A 21,979-nucleotide genomic window follows, 5' to 3' on the forward strand; every position below is an offset into this window, starting at 1 on the left:
CTGAGGCGCGATGAAACTGGAAGGATGTGTTGAAAGGGAACTGGAGCTGGAGCAAACCTCTTCTAAGAGCCAAACTCCTCCTGGCTGTCCGTAAACCCATCCTTCCTTTGGCCACAAGAGGGTGCACTGGGACCACTCTGCTGCCTGAGAGCCTGGCAACGCAGCATTGCTCTATCTGGGCTTCTGCTGTACACAGCGCCTGTCCATGGCTGTTGTCCTTTAGGATTCTGTCCTGGGGTCTACTTCTGTCTCTCAAGTCCCCAATTAGCCTCTAAGATTAAGTATAGGGTTCATTGTTTAGTGTTTTCTATTTGTTTCATTCTTTCTGCTCTTTTCTCTGTGTCCCATCTTCCAAGGATAGGAAGAAGACCAGAGGACGTTTTCTGATATTCTCTGTCCTGATGATGTACAGGATGATCTGACCCTGACTAATACACTGTCTTCATTTACTTGCATCTTCATCGTTCTGGCAGCTCTCAGAGTTGGAGTAGCAGCTACTACAGTATGCTAGCTTATGAGCTCTTAAGATGTCTTCAGGGTTTCATGTAGGAGCTTGAGGCTCCCCAAGGGTCAAGACCTTGCTTTTGAGGCTCTTAGAAATATCCCCTTCACCAGCATTTCACCCTTGTTAGTTCTAACCAGAATTCATCCATAGTCTATATTCTCCTCAGTTTCCTTTGGAACATTTAGGCATGTGTGTCACATACAGATACATATGTGTAAGTGACTCTGAGAGAGTACTAAGCATGCTACCAAACTCCCAAGTAAGCAATGTTGGCCCTATAATTATGCCAAGAATGGGGTCATTAACAGGTAGCTGACAACTCTTTTTCCTCCACCTCTGCTCTCATTTGAGTGCCTTTCCACTGAGGTCACTGCTTCTGCTCAGCCGGTGTTCTGAGGCTGACTTCCTCATCTCCCCCCTCCCTTTAAGAGGTAGAAAAATGAAAAAACCACTTTAGCTAGACTACTATTTCATAATCTGGATGCCTTTTCCACCTATCCATACCCAGCATCCTGCAGCTGCCCTGACAGCTGTGTAGATGGCCTGACTGACTGAGGATAGACAGGCAGGCTTTCAGCAGGGGAAGGGTTCTGGGAGGAAAAGCCCTGACTGCTTGCTGGGCACTCTTTTCCTGGCCAGCTCTGTCTGGGGTCTAGCTAAGGGCACTTGTCTAGACTTTGGACTTTCAGGTAGTAGATTCAGGCCTTGACCTCAACTGAAACTTCACATTTGATTGGTAGACGAGCCACAGCCGTCTTGTTGCTGTCTGTATTCTGAGGGCTTTAGATCACCTGGTCCTGCATCTGCTACTAGTCCTGCCAGGGAACCTCTCTGGTGGCCTTCAAAGGTTGTGTTACAGGGAGTCAGAGTGACCTGGGCCTGACCAGACTAGAGTATGGCAGAGCTAGACAGGCTCCTGAGGTAACTTATCCAACTCTTGTATTTTATCTGGGATATTAGGTCCCAGATAAAGCCCAAGGACTTACTCATTTGCTCTCCTGACACCTGCCTTAGCTCTTCTGGTCAAATTACTCTAGATTCTCTCTTTTCCTTCATTTACTATTTAATTTGTCTGTTCATGGCTCCCTGGGCTATACCTGTGTGTATCTAGTCCTCAACTCAGTAAGGGTGGTCAGTGGGAAGAATCCCTGCTGCTGGGCTCTTGCCAATCCTCCAGGCCTTGCCACAGGGAATCTAGCTTAGAGTCAGTGAGTTGGGAATTGAGGAATTCAGGTGAGGTGCAACCCATGATCTGCTGCACAGGACCCTGAGGCTTCCAGGTCACCTGCGGCAGTTCATTCATTTTCTCCACCCACTAAGTTCCAAACTACGTTCCACGTGGCCAGGCCTGGAGGAACAGAGAGTCCTGGATGGGGGAGGGAGGGAGGGAGGGAGAGAATGTGTGTGTAGGGGTATCTGTGCTATCTGTGCGTGTGTGCCCAGTTACCTGTGGAGCCCAGAGGAATAAGGTTCCCCAATACCTGGTTACAGGTGGTTATGAACCACCTGATGTGGACGCTGGGAACCAAACCCTGGTCTTCTGTAAGAGCAACAATGCTCTTAACTCCTGAGCCATTGGATCTACCTTGTAAACTATGAAGCTCCTCAAACATGGAACCACTGCCCTGCCACAGGCCAGCTAGGACCACAGATCTGGTCACATCCAGTGTAGCGTTTTACTGCTGCCCCACACCTGTCTTACTGTGTTCTTGAGTGGAGTTACTGGACATAAGCTCAAAGCTGGGTGAGTGAAGGATACTGAACAGGACCAGTCTGGATAGTTACTGCTAGATGCTGCCACCTTCTTGCCTAGTCCAACTCTCTTGGTTCTGCAAGACATGTGTATAGTGTGACTCAACTCTGCCCCTGGCCTGGACTGCTCTGTGCAGTTTCTGTGAGCTATAGGGAATGGAGTTTCATACTGAAGACAACGTGTCTTCACATCCATGAGTGAGGCTTTTGATCCTTTGAGCCTGTCATAAAGCTGAGGCCAAAGCAAAATAAGTATTTTCCCCCCATGAGACAAGGTTTCTCTGTGTAGCCTTGGCTGTCCTGGAACTCACTCTGTAGAGCAGGCTGGCCTCAGACTCACAGAGATCCACCTGCCTCTGCCTGCCCAGTGCTGGGAATAAAGGTGTGCACCACCCTGCCCAGCTGAGTATTTCTTTCTTATGTCTCTCCTTTGGGCTGTCTCTGAGCACCATGGATTTGGCAAGATGCTCCTGCCAGGATACTGGTATAGTCACACAGAGATCAGAGCCTCTGGAGCTCGCTAGAACTACCCTTCTCCATCTGAGCAAGCCTTAGCTTTTCCTCATGTCCTCCTTCCAGAGGTCTCTGTGTGGAACAGGAGCCCGGCATCAAGGACTGACTACACTGACAGTTGCTATGGTCCAGCAAACCCACGACCTAGACATGAGCCAACATTTGATCACAGCTTACATCTGCTGGTGGCCTTCATTTAGCTGCCTGGCACCCAGCCGGGTCAGGCCACTGTACCTCTTTTACTCATATCCAAACAGATCCATATCTTTGGAAAACGCAAAGCAGTTCTCCTTAACAGCTCCAGATGCACTCCATTCTGCAGATCCTCTGACTGTAGTAGCAAATCTAGAGAAGAAAGCTTACATGAGGCCAAAGTGCATGGTAGCCGCAGAAGAGGTGTGGCCCCCAACTCCCAGGGTAAGGTCCCTTGATTGCCAGGCTAGGTTGTGGTTGGGAACACAAGGAAACTATCCTGTAAACCTTGTGTCTTTTGGGTCATACCAGTCCTATGAAGTCTTAGGACCGAGGAAGGTATTCCTTGCCTGATGAAGGCTGTCCTGTTGAATTACCACTCAGTTAGGGGAGAGCTTCTTGGAACTTGCCCTGGGTGCAGCAGTAACCAGTTCCGCCCCTCCCTTTGGCACATGAAGCCATTGCCTGACTGGCACCGTCCTGATTGTCAGATGAGTTGACTTCCTCATGGGTTATGAGAGATGCTTTCATTGTCCCAGCTACAGGGACGAGGTGTTCCTGAGATCTTATGGGTAATTAAATGTGACTCTGTGCCACCTGCCACCTGTCCCAGAGCTGGGAGTGGGGTGGCTAAGCTGGGACGGACATTCTGATTACTCTGGACATGGGGAGTGATCTTCCCACCAATATTTGATGTTGGTGGGTGGTGTTACCAGTATTAGCTGGACCACCTCTGGGTTTGCCCCATCCCTCCTGTCAATGCCTCACCTTGACGTAAAAGCCTCCAGCATGAAATAAAATTCGAGTCCAGAGACCAAGGAGGGAGAACTCCATGTCTTTTCCCTGTGTCAGCCCTGCCTCACACCAGCTGAAACCCAGTAACTGTTTGGCTGTGCCAGCAATAGGCTCTAGGGCCTGCAGGCCTGCCAGGTCCTAGGGCTTCCTGTGGAGCAGGCGCTGACATAGCTACTCTATCTCCTGTTTGCTCCCAAGACTCTGGGGCTCTAGCTCAGGGAAGCCCAGGATATAGTGTGTGGGGCAGAGTTGGGTCATAAACTCTGTCTGGATTTCTGGGCTGCCCTGGGCTCTGTATGATCGTGTTGGTAGGTGAAGTAACACGTGGACTTTGGGGTAAGCGTCCTAGATCTTGAGCCAGCCATACTCTTTTATCTCTAGTAGATAGAGTTGTGCTGGTGAGTTTACATGCTCGTGTGGTATAGTAATCCCCACCGGCGGGGGTGTGGAGGACATAGCAGAGCCCAGAAGAAGAACTGCTATAGGCCATGGAGAGGGGAATTCCTGGGAGGGCTGAATACGGCAGCTTGAGCCACAGCTGGAGTGATCGCGACTTTTGAGCTGAGAGTGTTCTTTGTGTGAGTTCTTTTTGCTGGAAGAGGTGGTCTGTAGTGTACTGTATTGATGTTTCTCTGCATACCATTACTTCAATGTAATGTCTGTGTAGGTGCCCTGGGGCTGGGCACTCAGTGCATGTGTTGGGTGACTAGCCAGGAGCCTGGCTATAGAGATGTACTGTAAAATACTCAGGGCCAAGTTGCACGACAAGATTTGAACCCTCATTTTTTGTTTGTTCGTTTTCAAGACAGAGTCTCTTTGTGTTAGTCTTGGCTGTCCTGGACTTGCTTTATAGTCCAGGCTGGCCTCGAACTCAAAGCAACCTGCCTGCCTCTGCTTCCTGAGTGCTGGGATTAAAGGTGTGCTCTACCACACCCAGCTTGAACCCACATTTTTATGGCTCCAAAGCTCAGACTTTTTGTTTTGAGCCAGGCATGCTGGTAGGTACATGCCTGTAATCCTAGCACTTAAGAGACTGAGGCAGGAGGATTTTTAAGTTTGAGGACCATCCTGGGGTACCAGTGAGCCCTGTATTTAAACAAACACACAGAGTATTTCCCTTTCTCTGTCCAAGGAATGATTTTGAAACCAATGGTTGGGCAAAGTGGGTCTTAAGAGGGAAGAGGAACTATAGCACAACCCAGCTGTTGGAGGAAGGGCATGCCTTCACTGGCCAGGGTAAGGTGCTCCTGACACTACAGGGGCGGTAAGGAAGAGCAGGCAGTATGTGAGGAGGGAGAACGCTGGCACCCACAGGTGCTCAGTGGGCATTGCCTGGGGGCTTTTGGATCACCTTAGATATGCCACAGTGGAGGCTCAAAGGCTGAAGAGGATGCTCAGTCTGTGCTGGGGTCTTAGGTAAACCTAGAGTTAATGGTTCCCATGCAGAGGCTCCCACACTTGTGGTCCAGATGTGGCACGCTGACCCTGCAGATTCAGCCAGCCAGTGCACACACATCTGCTTTAGAGATGACATGAGCCTGAGAAACTCTCCTGAGCCTAGCATATTCACCAGCCTATTCACCCAGAAGTGTCAGGGTGGCACAGCCTCTATTACATCACCATACTGGCTATCTGTCCACATCTATCCATCTTGTGTTTTCTTATTTTTCACCTCTAGAAGTAATAGCATTGGAAGTGGATCCCTGTTCCTTTGAAGCAGACCCGTCACCTGGACCCCACAGGCCAGTGGCCTAGCTACCACTAGGGTTGGCACATTAGGCTCTATGGAACATGTTCTAGCATCTGGTTTTATACAATTCCTGAAAACTCCTGAGCTCCCCAGGAGAGTGTCATTGAGTAGCCTCTGGAAAAGCAGAAGTGAAGTCTGGGAACACACTGTACTCTTATACTTCACTCTGGCCAGCTGGCCAACAAGACCCTTCTGTGGACCATGAGGCCATAAGTGAGTGTAGAACTTGGCCACCCTGCTCGGTGTATTGGTCCCCTAAGGCATGTGGGACCAACCCTTTGGCATAGGCCATAACCCTCCTTTTCTGCCTGCCTATGTCCTTGGAGAACTGCTGTAGGGGCCAGAGGGCTGGAAAGGCCATGTGCTACCTGCCCCTGGGAGCCAGCTGAATGGCCTGAAAGATCTCCTTCAGGGTTGGCAGGCTTAGGGAGTGCTTTCAGGAAGAGGGTGGGGGTAGGGCTGCTTAAGCCTGTCTGAGTCACTGCCAAGCCAATACTTTATCATACAGAGCAGAGAACACTGGTCAGGTTGTTGGTTGGGCATGCAGCTGTACTGTTTAGGAGCCTGGATCAGTCAGTAGGGTCAGTAGTGTCAGTAGGGACCAGAGCCTTCCTACTGAAAGGTCATGACCAGAGCAGACAGGGGATTAGGGATAAGCAAGGGGGTTTTCAGAGCAGATGGAAGCTATTAGGCTAGCCTGAAGCTAGGGCAGGCTTATAGGCTGAATAGCTGTGCCAGGTGAGTGTTGGGCTGAGGGTTCCTAGGTACCTTCAAGAGCTCTCTGCTGGAGCTGGGACAGTGGCCTTTGACGCACAACGCAAGATGACAGAGGCTGCCCTGTGGAAGAGGGAGGGGCAGAGGCTCTTGGTTTCTAGGCTGAGTGTGTGTCTTCTTTGTTCAGTCTTCCTGGGCTGGACTGAGGAAACAGCTCCTTTTCCTCCACTTCAGGGGCTTCTTACTAAGGCCACCTATGGACTTCCCTGAGCATTTGCTGGGATGATAGGAAGGTGACTGTTGTCAGGATAGTAGCACTGGTAAGTCAGAGAGTCAGGGCTAAAGAAGCGCAAGGGTGAGGGGTGTTGGGAGAAACAGAGCTGTAGCTCCAGGGCCACAGAGCCCCCTGCGTAAAGGTGATAGTGACATATTGGTGTTGGATGACTTCACTCTGGGCTTGGGAAGTGAGCGCTAAGGAGTAGAGCAGGAAGGGTGCATGGCACAGGAGTTGGAGTTAATGGAGGTAGCTTCCAGAACAGCGGAGACAAGAACTTAGAAGGCATAGGAGGCCTGGGATGGTTCTGGGGTGGGGTGTGGAGGAGTAAGCCCAGAGCTGAGCAGGACCAGGAACATGGGGAAAGTGAATTAATCTGCTTCCTTTCCTGAGGGTTTCGCTCACACCAAACAAGAACTTCCTGATAGCAGCAATGTCTTTCTGAACTTGAGAATCAGCCTCTTAGGAAATTTTTTACTGTGAGATCCCAAACTGACTAGACACTACTTATTGGTGCTGGGCCACTGATAGGATTTGGGGTAGACAGCTGGCCTTGTGGGTAGCCCAGAGTTGTTCCCAGAGTCTGCTGTAACCAGAATACAGCTCTTACCTCAGACCAGGCATGTCTGGTCCTCTCAAGGTCCACCACTGATTCTGTTAGGCTGCTGAGCCCAGGTCCTAGCCCCTATTGTCCTCGGGTGCCCTTGAGGGGCTGAGCCAGGGCCCAGTGGTGGCTAAGCCTCTCCTGTGCTTGGATCCTGTCCCCAGTCACATCCCTCCTCCACAGCCATCAGACATAGTAGGAAGCTGAGGAGAGAGCATCCTAACCCAGCTTGTCCTAGCCCTGGCCAGGCCTGTCTGAAGAGCTTGGGGCTGCCAGCCACTGCGTCTGGGCGCCAGGTTTCTCCATCAGGGTCAGAAAACTGGTTTAGAAGCCTTGTGTGGTCCCCTCGTGGGCGAGCTGGGGGATCAGCCTGCCTGCCTCCCTCAAAATTGCCTTCTTGGCTGGCAGGCTGTCCCTTTTCCCTGGGTCACAGGGAAATGTGGGCCTTAGCCAAAGAAAGTGGTCTGGAACAGCCCTTTGACAGTGTCTCTGGGGGCTTTTAAAAATGAGTTTCCAAAATAAATAAATAAATAAAATAAATAAAAAATGAGTTTCCTGGTAAGGCAGACTCTTCAGCCTTGGGCAGGATTCTCAGCAGAGTCTCCCGGGTTTGCTCTGAGCTGACAAACTCCAGCAGAAACCTCCCAGCCGCCTGCATTCCAGCAGTGCTCAGAGCCGTGCTCCTCCAAATGCGGTGTCAGCAGAATGCAGCAATGGAGGCACAGGGGTGTCTGCTCCGAAGCTTCTGTGAAGTTCCAGGGGTGGGGTTCTACAAAGGAGAGCACCCCAGCTTTGACTGCTTACTCACACATGTATATTTCTAGCTTCTCTGGTAATGGTTGGTGTCAGAAGAGATGCTATCAGGAGTTGTCACTGAGTCGTGATAGTGAGGGCCTGTGTCTCCTATTGACAGGTAGGCCTGGGCATCCAGGTGGCCTGGACTTTGCTACTGGACAATTCTTCTGGCTTTAAAGGCTATTTGGCAGCTGGTTCCATACCTGAAAAGCCCTCCCTAGCCAAGGACTATGGAAGCATGTGGTCAGGGAGGCTGGCAGGGGAACAAAAGAGAGTTGAGATAGGGTGACAGAGTCCCACAGGCCTGCATAGTGCCCTAACCTCTCTACACTCTGCCTGTGAGACTCTGGACAAGGTCTGGCTCCATCAGACTTTTCACTGACAAGCCTATGAAATGGGCATGACTAGGTCTAACACAATGATTGTTCTTGGCATGGGAGGAGACCATCACATGACCTGGGTGTTTCTAGGTCTTCTGATGTGAAAACTCTCACCTGAGTACCAAGTGTTTGATGGAGAGTCACTGGTTATTTAAGAGAAAGTGTTTGGCAGTGGGGAAGTTGCTGAGCTAGCTTCCCAGAGAGAGCCAAGTGATGCAAGGCAGTGTGGGACAGAGGGAGGAAGTGTCATGCTACTGGAGAGCTTATCAGGATTCCCAGTGGAAGGTGACAGTTTGTCTAGGGAATCTCCCAGAGCACGTGCCAGGGCTCAGAAGGGCAGAATGTACAGAAGCCTGGGTCCTTAGGGCTTTGTGCATAAGGGATCAGGAAGATTGAGTCAGGCTAGGCTTGCTACCTTAGGAAGCAATAGGGCCATTGGTGAGGAGGCAATCTAGTCAGAGAACTGAGTTTTGCCCTGAGGCCTTCCTATGCCCCTGTCTTAATCTCTAGGCCCAAGCTGTGAGCTGAAAAGGAAGTCTTTGGCCTGAGGAGAATTTTCAGCTGGCTGCTATGGCTGCATGGATAAATGGACAGTTTGGCCTAGCTGATAGTCTAAGCCAAAATACCAATTCTAGCTGCTGTCAGCTCTAAAACTTCTTGAAGTAAAAGTTTGAGACTTGGTGACCCTAGACCAGAACCCTTTGCCCATGCTAGTCTCCCAGGCCCCAGTAGCAACATGTGGTTTTGAGGGTTCTGTTGTTTATTTTTCTGTATAGCCTTGGCTATCCTGGAACTCTGTAGACCAGGCTGGCCTCCAACTCTTACTGATCCACCTGCCTCTGCCTCCTGAGTGCTGGGATTAAAGGTGTGCTGGCCAGGCCAGCCTGGACTACAGAGCGAGTTCCAGGACAGCCAGAGCTGTTACACAGAGAAACCCTGTCTTGAAACACCCCCACCCCCGGAAAAAAAAAAAAAGAAAGAAAGAAAGAAAAGGAAAGGAAAAGTTATGTAATTTTTCAGAGTAATTCAGAAAAGCCAGAAGACTTGTGAAGCAGGTGGCTGTATGCACGAAACTATCTGACACAGTGTTCTGAGATGTAAACGTCATGTCTGCCCCCACCCTATTCTATTTTTCTTTTCTTTTTCAAGACAGGCTCTTATAGCCTAGGTTGGCAATGAATAGTTGATTCTCCTACTTCTGCCCCCCAAATGCTGGTTATTATAGGCATGTGCCAACACCTCTGGTTTGTACAGAGCTAAGGATTGAACCCAGGACTTCATATGTGCTACAGAAGCCCTCAGCAGCTGAACTACAGCCTCAGCTTCATGTTTCTCTAAAAAAGATTGTATATTTGTCTAGTCTCAAGATTTTTATAGTGTAGAGTGGGAATGCAGGCAATATTAAGAGACAGGACCTCTTAGCAGGGTGATTGCAGATGTCCTGGGGCAGAGACATTGGAGGATGTGCACATATCACTAAAAGGCTTTTCTTAACTTGCTTTGCCTTCTCTTCTTATATCTTTAGGGTGGCCATGGGATAAAAGTAGAAGAAAGTGGCAGAGTTGGGATGAAAGCAGTGGGCCTCAAGAGGCTACAGTCCACACTGTTAGTGCCTAGGAGCCACATGGCATACATTCTGTTTCCCACCAGCCCCAGGCATATAGGTAGAAGGGATCCACTCCTGCACCTTTGCCTCTTTCTCCACATTCTGGCACTTGTGCTCCTCCATCTCCTTTGCATGCTTGACTGCAAGATGGGCATTCTTTGTTGTTGTTCGTTTGTTTGTTTTTTAAAAAGACTTATTTATTTTATGTATATGAGTACACTGTCTTCATGCACACCAGAAAAGAGCATCGGATCCTATTACAGGTGGTTGTGAGCCACTGTGTGGTTACCGGGAATTGAACTCAGGACCTTTGGAAGAGCAGTCAGTGCTCTTAACCTCTGAGCCATCTCTCCAGCCGCATTTGTTTGTTTTGAGACAGGGTCTAACTCTGTCATCCTGGCTGGTCTCTAAGTCTCAGAAATCCCCCTGCTTCTGCCTTCTGAGTACTGGGATTAGAGGTGTGTGCCACAGTGCAGAACACATGTGCATTCTTCATGTGATAGAGTGGGGGGTGGGGGCATCAAAGAGGTGCCTGCAGTCCCTGGAGGAGTTATCCACTCCACCTCCCACTCTGTCTGAGCAGCTCCAGCTGGTGTGGCTGTCCGGGCCTCGAGAACACCTGGGGAATCCTTGTTCTCATTCCCGTCCAATGGCTCTTTTTCATAGTCACTGGCCTTAGTATTTCCATTGTTACCATAGTGACCCCATATAATAACCCAGGATTCATTTTCCTGCCACCTTCACCTATCCTCTCCTATTCTTTCATTTATCCTACAGTAATTTACAGAGCAGAAGTAAGCATACAGTCACTACTCTGATCTAGGCTCTAGAGTAGCACAGTGGATCAGCATCTATCCTCATAGCTTCTGTGTCTTGTCCTGGCTGGGATTCAGTGCTACAAAGAAAAATGACAGGGGCGAAGGATTTGGTGAGTTGTCAGACTTCAGGAGAGGCTTTGGAAGAGAGGGGTGTTTACGGAGTGATCTGAAGGAAGGGGTGGAGTAAGCTACCTTTTTCCAGGCTACGGAACAGAGAAAGGGCCCTGACAAGAGGATGTGACTGGGGTAGAGAGACAGGAGGGGCAGTGAGGTGACTGTGCGTTCCCATCGCAGCAGAGACTCCCACCTGAAGTTAAATAGGCACGGGAGAGGGATTGAGGAAGGAGAGTGGTATCGTTGCTTTGTGTTTTCTTTTCTTTCTTTCTTTCTTTCTTTTTTTTTCTCTTGATTTTTTTGAGATAGGGTTTCTCTGTGTAGCATTAGCTGTCCTGGACTCTGTAGACAAGGCTGGCCTCGAACTCACAGCGATCCACCTGCCTCTGCCTCCCGAGTGCTGGGATTAAAGGCATGCGCCACTACACCTGACTTTTTAAAAAAATCTATATTTATTTATGCATTTTATGTATATGAATGTTCTGTCTTTATGCATATCAGAAGAGGGCATCAGATCCCATTACAAAGGTTGTGAGCCACTATGTGGTTGCTGGGAATTGAACTCAGGACCTCTAGAAAAGCAGCCAGTACTCTTAACCTCTGAGCCATCTCTCCAGCCCCTCTTTTGTTTTTCTAGACAAGATTTCTCTATGTAGTCCTGGCTGTCCTGGAACTAGCTCTGTAGACCAGGCTGGTCTCGAACTCAGAGATCCATCTGCCTCTGCCTCCTGAGTGCTGGGACTATAGGCGTGTACCACCACTGCCCAACCAGTTGCTTTGTGTTTTAAGAAGACCACTCTCAGGTGGCAAAGGCACTTGCCACCAAACCTGACCACCTGCGTTCCAATACCTGAAACTCATGTGGTAGAAGAAGGGAACAAATATCTACAGAAGTCCCCTGATTTCCATAGGCACACTGCATGTTGGGGAACATGTGGGCACATGCATGCTCACCCCTACCCCCACCTAGCTTTTTTTTTTTTTTTAGTTTTTTCTAGACAGGGGTTCTCTGTGTAGCCTTGGCTGTCATGGAGTCAGTTTGTAGATTAGGCTAGCCTCAAACTCATGGAGATCCTTCTGCCTCTGCCTCTGCCTCACAGAGTGCTGGAATTACATATGTAATTAAGCCACATCGCCTGGCTTAAATGTAACTTTCAAAAAAGGATCAAAGCTGATGATGGTTAATGCCTATGATCTCAACACTAGCACTTGAAAGGCTCAGGCAAGAGGATTGAAAAAGTTTGAGGCCAGCCTGGTCTAGTGAGTTCCAGACCAACTTGAGCTACATAACAAGATCATGTTTGAAAGAGGCTGGGCATGGTGGCACATGCTTTTAATTTTAGCATTTAAGAGGCAGAGACAGGGAGATCTCTATGAGTTCAAGGCCAGCCAAGCTGCATAATGAGACCCTGTCTCAAAAAACCAAAACTAAATAAATAAAGGCGCTGGGTAGACAGCACAATTGATAAAGTGTTTGCTTCACAAGCAATGACAACCTGAGTTCAAATCTCTAGAACCCATATTAAAAGGTGAGCATGGTGGCATGTGCTTTTTTTTTTTTTTTTTTTTTACCAACAACAGTGAGATAGGAGGCCAGACGGGTGGGTCTCCGTAAGCTCACTGGCCAGGTAGTCTAGCCTACTTGGTCAGGTTCCAGGCCAGTGAGCAACCCTGTCTAAAGCAAAAGGAAGAGCCTGGAAAATGATGTCCAAGATTTCCTTGTAACCACTATAACCATGCTTACATGTACGTATGCACACCCACACACATATATATATACACGTGTAAAAAAAAAAAACAGAGCTGGGACTATACCTCAGTGACACAATACTTGCCTAGCATGTATGAAGCCCAAAGTTCAGTTCCCAGTACTGCAAAATAAAATAATCACTGGCTGCTGTGGGAGAAATGGACTAGGGGCAGGGGCGAGTCATATTTTATCACGTGTCTCTAAAAGCTCAAGAGAGTTCTTCGTATTAGCCTGTCTGCCTCCAGCCACTGCTGAAGGAGTCCGTGCCCTGGCCATACACTCCCTTTTTCACTTTTCCTTCGTGCTTCCTACTCCTTACCCTTTGCTGTACCCCAACCCAACATGGCCTTCTCTACTCAACCATATTTTTGTGTTGGCTCTTTTCTCTACCCATAATAGCTTTAGGTATTTCTTTCTCAATGTGTCTCATGTCTGAATATTTTGCCCCTCCAATTCTTTTTTTGTTTGTTTGCTTTTTGTTTTTCGAGACAGAGTTTCTCTGTGTAACCTTGGCTGTCCTAGACTCACTTTGTAGACCAGGCTGGCCTCGAACTCATAGCGATCCGCCTGCCTCTGCCTCCCAAGTGCCGGGATTAAAGGCGTGCCCCACCACGCCTGGTTTGCCCACTCCTCTAATTCACTCTAATGGGAGAGTGAAGCCCATGTAATATTCTGTTCTGAGCCAGGGTCTCAGAGGCTACAGGTTGTGAGTGACATCTTGTGTTGAGGTTTCCTAGCCTCACTATCTTGGTGCACAATTATCCTACTTGTGTTTGTTCTCTGCAGCCCAGTGTCCTGACTTCTTAGCCTAGCTCCTTTGTAAATTGCACTGAGCCAATAGGGAGATGGAAGATAGGGTGACAGCAGGATACAGTTTCACAGGAGGAGCTGGGCCTAGAATTGGGTAGGGAAGGAAACTTAGGGCAATGGGTACAATTAAAAAAGCCCTTACCATTTACCCTTGGATTTCAGACTTGAAGCTGCACCTGCAGAGTACAGATTATGGCAACTTCCTGGCCAATGAAGCATCACCTCTGACAGTGTCAGTCATCGATGACAAGCTCAAGGAGAAGATGGTAGTAGAGTTCCGCCACATGAGAAACCATGCCTATGAGCCGCTTGCCAGCTTCCTGGACTTCATTACGTGAGTAAACCCATAGTGCTGGGCAAGGTACCTCTAAGCCTGCAGAAGTTGGCACCAGGTGGCAGCTTTGTCAGTTCAGCTGTCATTAAAGAATATCTTCTTTAAAAGTCTTCTCAGCTGGGCGTGGTGGCGCACACCTGTAATCCCAGCATTCTGGAGGCAGAGGCAGGCGGATCGCTGTGAGTTCGAGGCCAGTCTGGTCTACAAAGTGAGTCCAGGACAGCCAAGGCTACACAGAGAAAGCCTGTCTCGAAAAACAAAACAAAACAAAAGTCTTCTCACGTGATAACTAGATTGGTTGCTCAGCAACCCTGGACACTAGGTCACAATCTCTAAAGTGGTATTACCAGTCTCTTTTCCTGTCTTCTCACTGTTGTGGAAGTGTTAAGTTGCAAAAGCTGGGAAATTTGGGGCTCCCCTTTTCACTTATTCTACAGCACCTCCATCAAACACTCATTAGGTTTCACCCTCCCCCCTCATGCTATGAGTCTACGGTTCAGGTGTGGGCAGAACTCTGGAGATCCTGGGATGGATCTCCCTGCAGTCCTTCTGCCCCTACCTAGGCTGAGGCCTGGTCTCCATCTCCTCTGTCAGGTCAGAAAGACTGGGCATGGCTTGAGTTGAGTGCTGAGTGCCTTGCTGTCCTTTACAGGAGCTAAGGTGGGTTGTTTACTAATAACCCTTGGTTGCACCAGGCTTCCTCAGTGTGTGACCCTTGGATGGAGCTCTTAGAGAAGCTAAACAGAGAAACCCTGGACTTGAGGGCTAGAAGAGGCTACTTTAGTTAGTCTTATGTACCGGGGATTCTGAAAGGTAGAGAAGTTGACCCTTAAGGAGTGACCTAGGAGTCATGAGTCAGGGCCTGACAGACAAGAATGGCTTCCGCCCAGAAGGCTACCTCATGTAGGCGGTGAGCAGAAGTATGATCACAGGCTGTACAGTGGATGTTGTTAGGAAATGTATCCCCACATCCTTCTGAGAGTCTTGTTTTTCCCATTCCCTACCCCCTTGCTTGGGACCAGACACAGTACTCCACTTGTCTCTTCAGAGACAGGGCTGTATGCTGGCTGGCTAGCCTGTCACCTTCTCAACCAAGAGCAACCACTTGCACAGAATTTATCTCCTCAGAGGGGGTGTTTAGGCAGAGGGCTCCATCCTCAGGTAAAGGTAATAGGCTGGGACATCCAGAAGGTGCAGAGAACTCCTATAAGCTGGAAAGCAGGCCTTTTCCTGGCTGTAGCTCTCCTCCCCCAGAGACCTCTTTGCTGGGGAGTCCTCGATGGGCTCATGCTCAAACTACCTTTCACCTTGTTGAGGAATGCCAATGTAGACCTAGGGAGACAGGGCAGATGGAGTGTATCATGTGCTGCCAGTGTGTGTGTGTGTGTGTGTGTGTGTGTGTGTGAGAGAGAGAGGGGGGGGGCACATCATTCTACCATCTGTCACCTAACTCCTAGCTTGGGCCTGTGTATCCCCTACCCTACAGCCAGAGCCGAGAACATACCGGGAAATGGAGTTTATTACCAGAGCTTAGTGTTCACCTTCAGCTTGTTTACACAAGGCTCCTTCAGCTTCCTGGTGAATGTTCTGGTCTTGCCAGCTAGGCTGGCTGGAGGAAGCTTGACCTCATGCCAGTGGTCAGAGATTAGATGTTATCCATCTTGCTGCCAACTTGCCCACCTGCCTGTGCATCTACTCTGGCCTGTGTTGGTGTCAGCCGGCCAGGCTGTGAAACTGAAGAGGGCTCTGAGCGTGACTGAGACAGAGCAGCCGCCAGCTCTTTGCTGGAGGTTGGCTCAGAGCACCAAGTGTGCTTAAAGTGGCCAAGTGCTATCCTGTGGCAAGCTGTCTGAATCCACCACTTCCCCGCCTCTTCCATTCACGGGTGATTGTGGCTTATAGCCTTCCCCAGCCCAGGAACAGCTCAGCAGCCATGTGTTGGCCAGTCTGAGCCCGTGGCTGCTTGTTCTTGACCCCTTCATCTCCAGTGCCTGCTCCTCCCCTCTCCCATAAGCCACCCCTCACTGACGACGGCTATGTCACCACCTGGAACTACTCCACTCCTGAAATTGCAGAGTCAGGCAGTCATCTTCCACCCACAGCCTTCAGGCTTTCCAGCCCACTTTGAGTCCTTTGCAAAACATGGTGGGTTTTGGATTCAACATGACGCGAGGCCTTGCTTCCTTCTATGCTATCCCTTCCTCTTCATTTCCCTATGTCCCTAGCTGGAGGGTTGTTTTTTTTTTTTTTTTTCTTTCTATCATTTGAGCTCTCTTCTGCCAACATCTGTAACTCTCTTGGCTGCCCAACTCATGGTCCCACCCGGCTGGCAGCACCCCAGCCCTGGAGTAATCCCAGAGCCTTCAGCCTGGAGCTGTCCTCCCTCCACCTCCACCGCTGGGAGCAAAGCTGGGGAAGCCAGCTATTGGCAGGGCGTGTGTTAGGGGGGTGGGTGGGTGTCATTCCTCCTAACAGACATGCGTGCTTACCCATTTAGCTAGCCTGAGCCTGCTTCTGCCCAGTGACTTCTTGCTATCCCTACTCAGCACCCTGAAGCTCCCATCAAGAGTAGGATGACTGGGGCTGGAGAGCTGGCTCAGTGATTAAGAGCACTGTCTACTCTTCCAGAGGTTCCAGAGTTCAATTCCCAGCAACTACATGGTGGCTCATAACCATTTATACTGGGATCTGATGTCCTTTTCTGGATTGCAGGTCTGCTTGCAGATAGAGCACTTACGCATAAATCAATAAAATCTTAAAAAAAAAAAAAGAGTAGAATGACCCCTCCCCATCCTAAGCATCATTTCTCGATTGCCTCCAGTCTTTTCATGTCTGAGCAGATGGCCCACCTACTCATCTTCAAAGTCATCAGAAGCTACTACGCCTTCCAACATTGCATTTGCATGCCTCCCCTGACTCCATTCCACCTTCCTCCCTGAGCCTTCTACCAGCAGTCTGAGTCCCTTCCCCCTTGGCTGGACCCGTGTGTGTTGCCACCTTCCCCCTGGCTGGACCCTGAGTGGCCGTTCCTCTTTACCCGTGTTGCCACCTTCCCCCTTGGCTGGACCCTGAGTGGCCGTTCCTCTTTACCCGTGTTGCCACCTTCCCTTTCAGGTCTCTCCCATGCTTCTGGAACCATACCTCAATCTCTAGCATCATTACCCACGCTTAGAAACTAATTTTTGGGGCCTATATTTTCACATTCCTCATTTTTCTCTCACCTCCCCTGTCACTCAGGCCTGCAGTCATTTCCTAGAAGCTCTGCCACTCCACAGCAAGGCCCTGACTGTGGTCAGTCTTGGCCTTCATGTGGCCAAGGACACTGGTAGTGTCCAGCCTTCAGCACTTTGTTCTTTCATGATGTCTAATTTAACTTCTTTTTCCTTAGCTTCTCATGCTCTTCCAGTGCCCTAGCAGATCATTCAAGTGTGAATAGAATTTTGGAAAGAGACAGTGAAGCTTTCTTTGGCCTCTATGTTGGGGGTCAGGTGGGGCTCCTTCAGGCTGGGGACTCAGGACTGCGTTCCCTAAGGAATGGCTACTAGGCTGAGGAGAAAGGTGTTTGAGGGAAGGCCTAGGAGTGGGGATCTAGGCTGAAAGACTTTGGGTGAGTCCAGAGCTAGTGCCAGGCAGGAGCTGTGTGGATGCAGAGGGATAGTGGTGCAGAGCCACAGGAGCCACAGCAGAGGTTTGCCATAAAGCAGATGGTCAAAGTGAAGTAGACTGTTACATATGGTCTGAAGGTGACCCAGCTCACCTTTACAGTGCCGTTTTCCCAAAGACTCTTGCCAGGCCTAGCCATTAACTTGATATTGAGCCTATATTTAGGGTGTTTTAGCCTTGGAGGAGACCTTTATCTGGCCTATTCCATGATGTTTTCCCACAGGAGAGTTAGCCCTGGAAGATAAATTGGGAAAGATGTAGGAGGCTAAGCTTGGTGTCTGGGACATCTTCAGGTGACCCCTAAATGTCATTTTAAAAAAATGTGTGAGCTTCTAGCAGGGCCATCCCCAGTGGATAACACTTGCCTGTAGCCTATATGCCCACTGGCAGAAACTCTGTGGTCAACCTGTACCATCTGGGAGAATTGCTATCAGCTGAAGTGGACACCTGGAAGGAAGTTTTGTCCCAGGACAATTGCCTCAAGTGTCCAGTGGGTCCCCCAAAGCATCTCCTACCCTCTGCAGTACATGTTACACCCACCTTGGCCCTGCTTGGTCATAGAGAAGTCATCAGGTTTCCCCAGGCCTTTTTATCCTGACTGTTCCCAATAAGCTGAGTTTGTGAGTGGGCAAGTATCTGCTGATGGAGTCTCTAGGGCTGCTGTGGGTTCTGTTTCCTTATTGCTTCTTAGCATGGAAAGGGAGCCAGCACTGACCCTGTTCTTCTGGCTTAAAGAAAAGCACCATTGGGCTGGAGAGATGGCTCAGAGGTTAAAAGCACTGTCTGTTCTTCCAGAGGTCCTGAGTTCAATTCCCAGGAACCACATGGTGGCTCACAACCATCTATAATGAGATCTGGTGCCCTCTTCTAGTGTGTACATGCAATAAATAAATAAAATATTTTTACAAAAATGAGCTGGGCATGGTGGCACATGCCTTTAATCCCAACACTCGGGAGGCAGAGACAGGCAGATCTCTGTGAGTTCGAGGCCAGCCTGGTCTACAGAGTAAGTCCAGGATAGCCAAGGCTACATAGAGAGACGCTGTCTTGAAAAACAAAACAAAACAAAAAACAAACAACAACACCCCCCCCCCCAAAAAAAAGGAGAAAAGAAAAGCACCATTCTTTTAGAGCCCCAAAGGCTCAAATCAAATGGAATAGCCCAACTGGACCCTGAAGAAGGGTCAGGATTTTACTGAGATGGTCAGAGCCCCACTAACTGCTCTGTGGACCACATCTCATTCATTCTGGTTGTAAAGGGGAGCTTGAGGCTTACGAGGTGATGTGCTGAGGCCATAGCAGAAACTTCTGTTCATTTCCAGCCCTGGGTGAGGCTCTTCAGAACTTAAATGTAATTGAAAACAGACACTGTCACTAGCAACAAATGAGGACCCTAGGTGGGGGCTGCGGGTAGAGTAGTTGACAGAAGTACCTGGTTCCATACAGCCTCCCAGCCCAAGTGCAGAAAAGCCACCTTGCTCCAGCAGGTGGCACCAAAGGGCACAGTGGAGGGACAGGGTCGGCTAGGGACTCTCAAGGTTTTTTGAAGGAAGTGACTTCCTAAACTGCAGCCCCAGACTTCTCCCAACCCAAGCTATTTGGAGGCACAGGGCAAGGGAGGGCCTCAGGGCAGAGGATTATAGACTGCCCCACCCCCTACTCCAAAAGGGCCTCTTTGGCCTGGCGGGCAGCGGGCCATCCACTCCCCAGCTGTCTTCCTCTGGAGGGAGATGCTGACCAGCTGGAACTTCGTTCTCTCTTTTGAGGCCAAATGAGGGGAGACATGGCAGCGCAGCTTTCTGGGAACAGGGGGGCAACTGCTGAAGAGCTAGGCAGAGAGAAGGAAGGTTTCCTGCTCACTGAATGTAGGAAAGTATATGGCTGCATCTCATCACCTCTGCTAGGCCTGTCCTGCCTTCCGTCTCCCAGGAAAGAAGATTCGAGTCTTACTGTGCAGGAAGGGAAAGCAGGGGCCTCTGCTGAAGCAACTTATAGTTGGCCCAGGGGGAGAGAACTGCTCAGCCTGGCACAGGATGCAGGCTGGCCTGGCCTGAGTAGAAGGAGGAATTAGAAGGGGCTGAGTGCCATGATTATGAGTGGCCTTAACTTGGCCCTGCATTTTCCTCTGTGCTCAACTAAGGCTTATAACAAAGAGAGGTTTGGGGAAGGGAGGGGAGAGCTACTATTGCCTTCTACACACACTGTCAGAGCTGAAGTGTGAACTGCAGCTGGCCTCTTCCACTCACCAGAGGGCTAGCAGTAAGGTCAGGTGGCAGCATCTCCCTACAGGGCCTAAGGGAAGGCTGGGCCAGGACACTCAGAAATACTCAGACACCGTTGGTGTCTTAGATAGCCTTGCCCTAGCCTAAACCGATAAAACAGAGACCCTGGATTGTGCGCACAAGGAGGCTAGGTTGTGGGGTCACTGAGAAGATAAAGGTGGGAAGTTTAGAACTAGAAGATAAGGTACTGGCCATAGGTGTGTGTGCGAGCAGCGGCTGTGGCACAAAGCCCTAGACAGGGCCTGGTAAGAGCGCATTGTGGGCTTTATCTGCTGAGGTGCTAAGGCCACACTGGATGAGCTGTTCTTCAGCGTCTCCAGGGGGTGTAAGAGGGGAAAGGGCAGTCCTAATCTCTGGGTGGGTCTCTATGGCTGTCTCTGGGATGCATTGGCTTTAGGGGGCTAGACTGTGTGCAGGTTAAGTGATGAAGGGTGGTATGTGTATCCTGGCATATGTGAGATACAGAAGACGTCAGAGGCAAGAGACATACTAGAGTGGAGGAGATATAGGTTAAGGCCAAAGCACAGAGCTCTGGCAGGCTCGCTCTCCTTCTCTGCCATTCCCCTACTCTGCCAGTTGTATGGAGTAAGGAACAAGAGGCTGGCCTATAGACCTCTTGGCTTGCAATCACAAATGGTTCTTGCAAGAAACCCTGTCTCAAAAAACACAAAAACCAAAAAACAAATGGACTTTGCCTGAGACTCTTGTGTGTGTGTGTGTGTATGTTTTTTTTTTTTAGGGAGTTGGGGGAGAGGTGCTGTCTCTTCTCAGTGCATATCCTTCCTTAATGGTCCAGCTGGGTTGGGTATGAAAACAGGTCAGCTCCCTAGCCCCAGGCCCAGGACAGCAGAGGTTGTAATGGTATTGAATTGGGTACAAGCTAGGGGGGTGTTCAGCAAGCACAAGGAATATGTATGGGTTGGGCTGAGGCAGGACTGGGTTATTTTCCTGTGTGGCTGGCACTGTGGGCCACCACCTTTTCCCCTTTCTTCCCTTGGTGTAGTGGGCACCACCTCCTACCAAGGCTTTCTCTGAACAGTCTAGCCCTAGGTACTCAAGATTTGTCTCAGGCATAGAGCTTAGCTCAAGCCCTCCTAGAAACAGAACAAAACTGTTCAGGGCCCAATTCATAGTAGCCTCCATTAAAAAAAAAACTATCTGTCCTATCTCTATTTAGAATTGTTTTCTTTTCCCTTCTTCCTTTTTTTCTTTCTTTCTTCCTTCCTTTCTTCCTTTAATCACTTTATAGCCTGATCCCAGCCCCCTCCCTCCTCTCTTCCCAGTCCCACTCCTGCTCCCCTTCCCCCATTCCTTCCCTTCTTCTCCTCAGAGAAGAAGAGGCCCCAAAGGGTACCAGCCCATCCTGGCACCTCAAGTTGCAGCAAGACTAAGCACATCCTCTCTCACTGAGGCCAGACAGGGCAGCCCAGCTAGGGGAAAGGGATCCAGAGGCAAGGAACACAGTCAGAGACAGCCCCTACTTCCATTGTTAGGGACCCACATGATGACCAAGCTGCACATCTGAGTAGCCTCCATCTTTAGTCCTTACTCTTGCGTGGCCCAGCCTGGCTGTTGAGGACATGCTTCTGAGGCCTGCTCCAGCTCCTTCTTTACTGCTTACAGCAGGCTAGGTAATAATAGTTGGACTACTTCAGCTGCAGCCTGACTGTAGCCGGGGCCTCTCCCCTTCTTTATCCTATCCCTGCTCCCCCATAGATGAGGACACAAAACTCTCTGCTCTAGCACCTCTGTGGCTTTGTGTTTCAGTTGGAGACAAGTTGTCTTGGTTGTCCCATGCCAAGTCTTAGCAGCCCCACCCTCCCCAGCTCCACAGCCCCCTCTGCTGCCCACGATGGACAGAGCAGTCCTCTTGCAGGGCGAGCCTAGCAGACTAATCCTAGAACTGACTTGAGTCAGACCAGCCTCTGGATCTCATTCCGGCCCTCCTGAATAGTTGCTTGAACTGGCATCTGGCCCTAAGGAGTAGTGTTTTTTTCTGTCTTCAAAGTAAGGCTGTGCACTATGCCTAATCTGTCCTTCATTCTAGATGGGGCTTCACAACTCCTCTCTAGCCCTTCTTGGAGGAGCCGCTCCCTGGCTTACTCCATAGTCTTTGCTCTCTTCCTCCTCTGCATTCCCAATTCCCAAGGAGCCAGAGTGGCCCTAACTACACTATGGTGTCCTATTTTCATCCCACTTGTGTTTAAGGTGAAGGTGGAACCCTCTGCCTGGCCTGAGCTCAGTCTCCAGGCAGCCCTTTGCTGACAGCACTGCCTTGCCTGTAGCTGTGCCCTCCCTTTCCCAGTCTTGGCGACACTTAGTTCCTCA

The 21,979-nt window shown here is 49.8% G+C and overlaps 1 protein-coding gene across 1 annotated transcript in view; it reads left to right on the plus strand.

Annotated features, from left to right (window-relative positions):
• ATP6V0D1 (ATPase H+ transporting V0 subunit d1) overlaps window positions 1–21,979 on the plus strand; it is a 44,573-nt gene that overhangs the window by 16,130 nt on the left and 6,464 nt on the right. The window contains exon 2 of the mRNA XM_084755555.1: window positions 13,535–13,706. Coding sequence (XP_084611681.1) covers window positions 13,535–13,706 — 172 coding nt within the window. The remainder of the gene's footprint in view (window positions 1–13,534; window positions 13,707–21,979) is intronic.

This window comes from Acomys minous (assembly GCF_964271855.1).
Source record: "Acomys minous genome assembly, chromosome: 14".
Lineage (NCBI taxonomy): Eukaryota > Metazoa > Chordata > Mammalia > Rodentia > Muridae > Acomys > Acomys minous.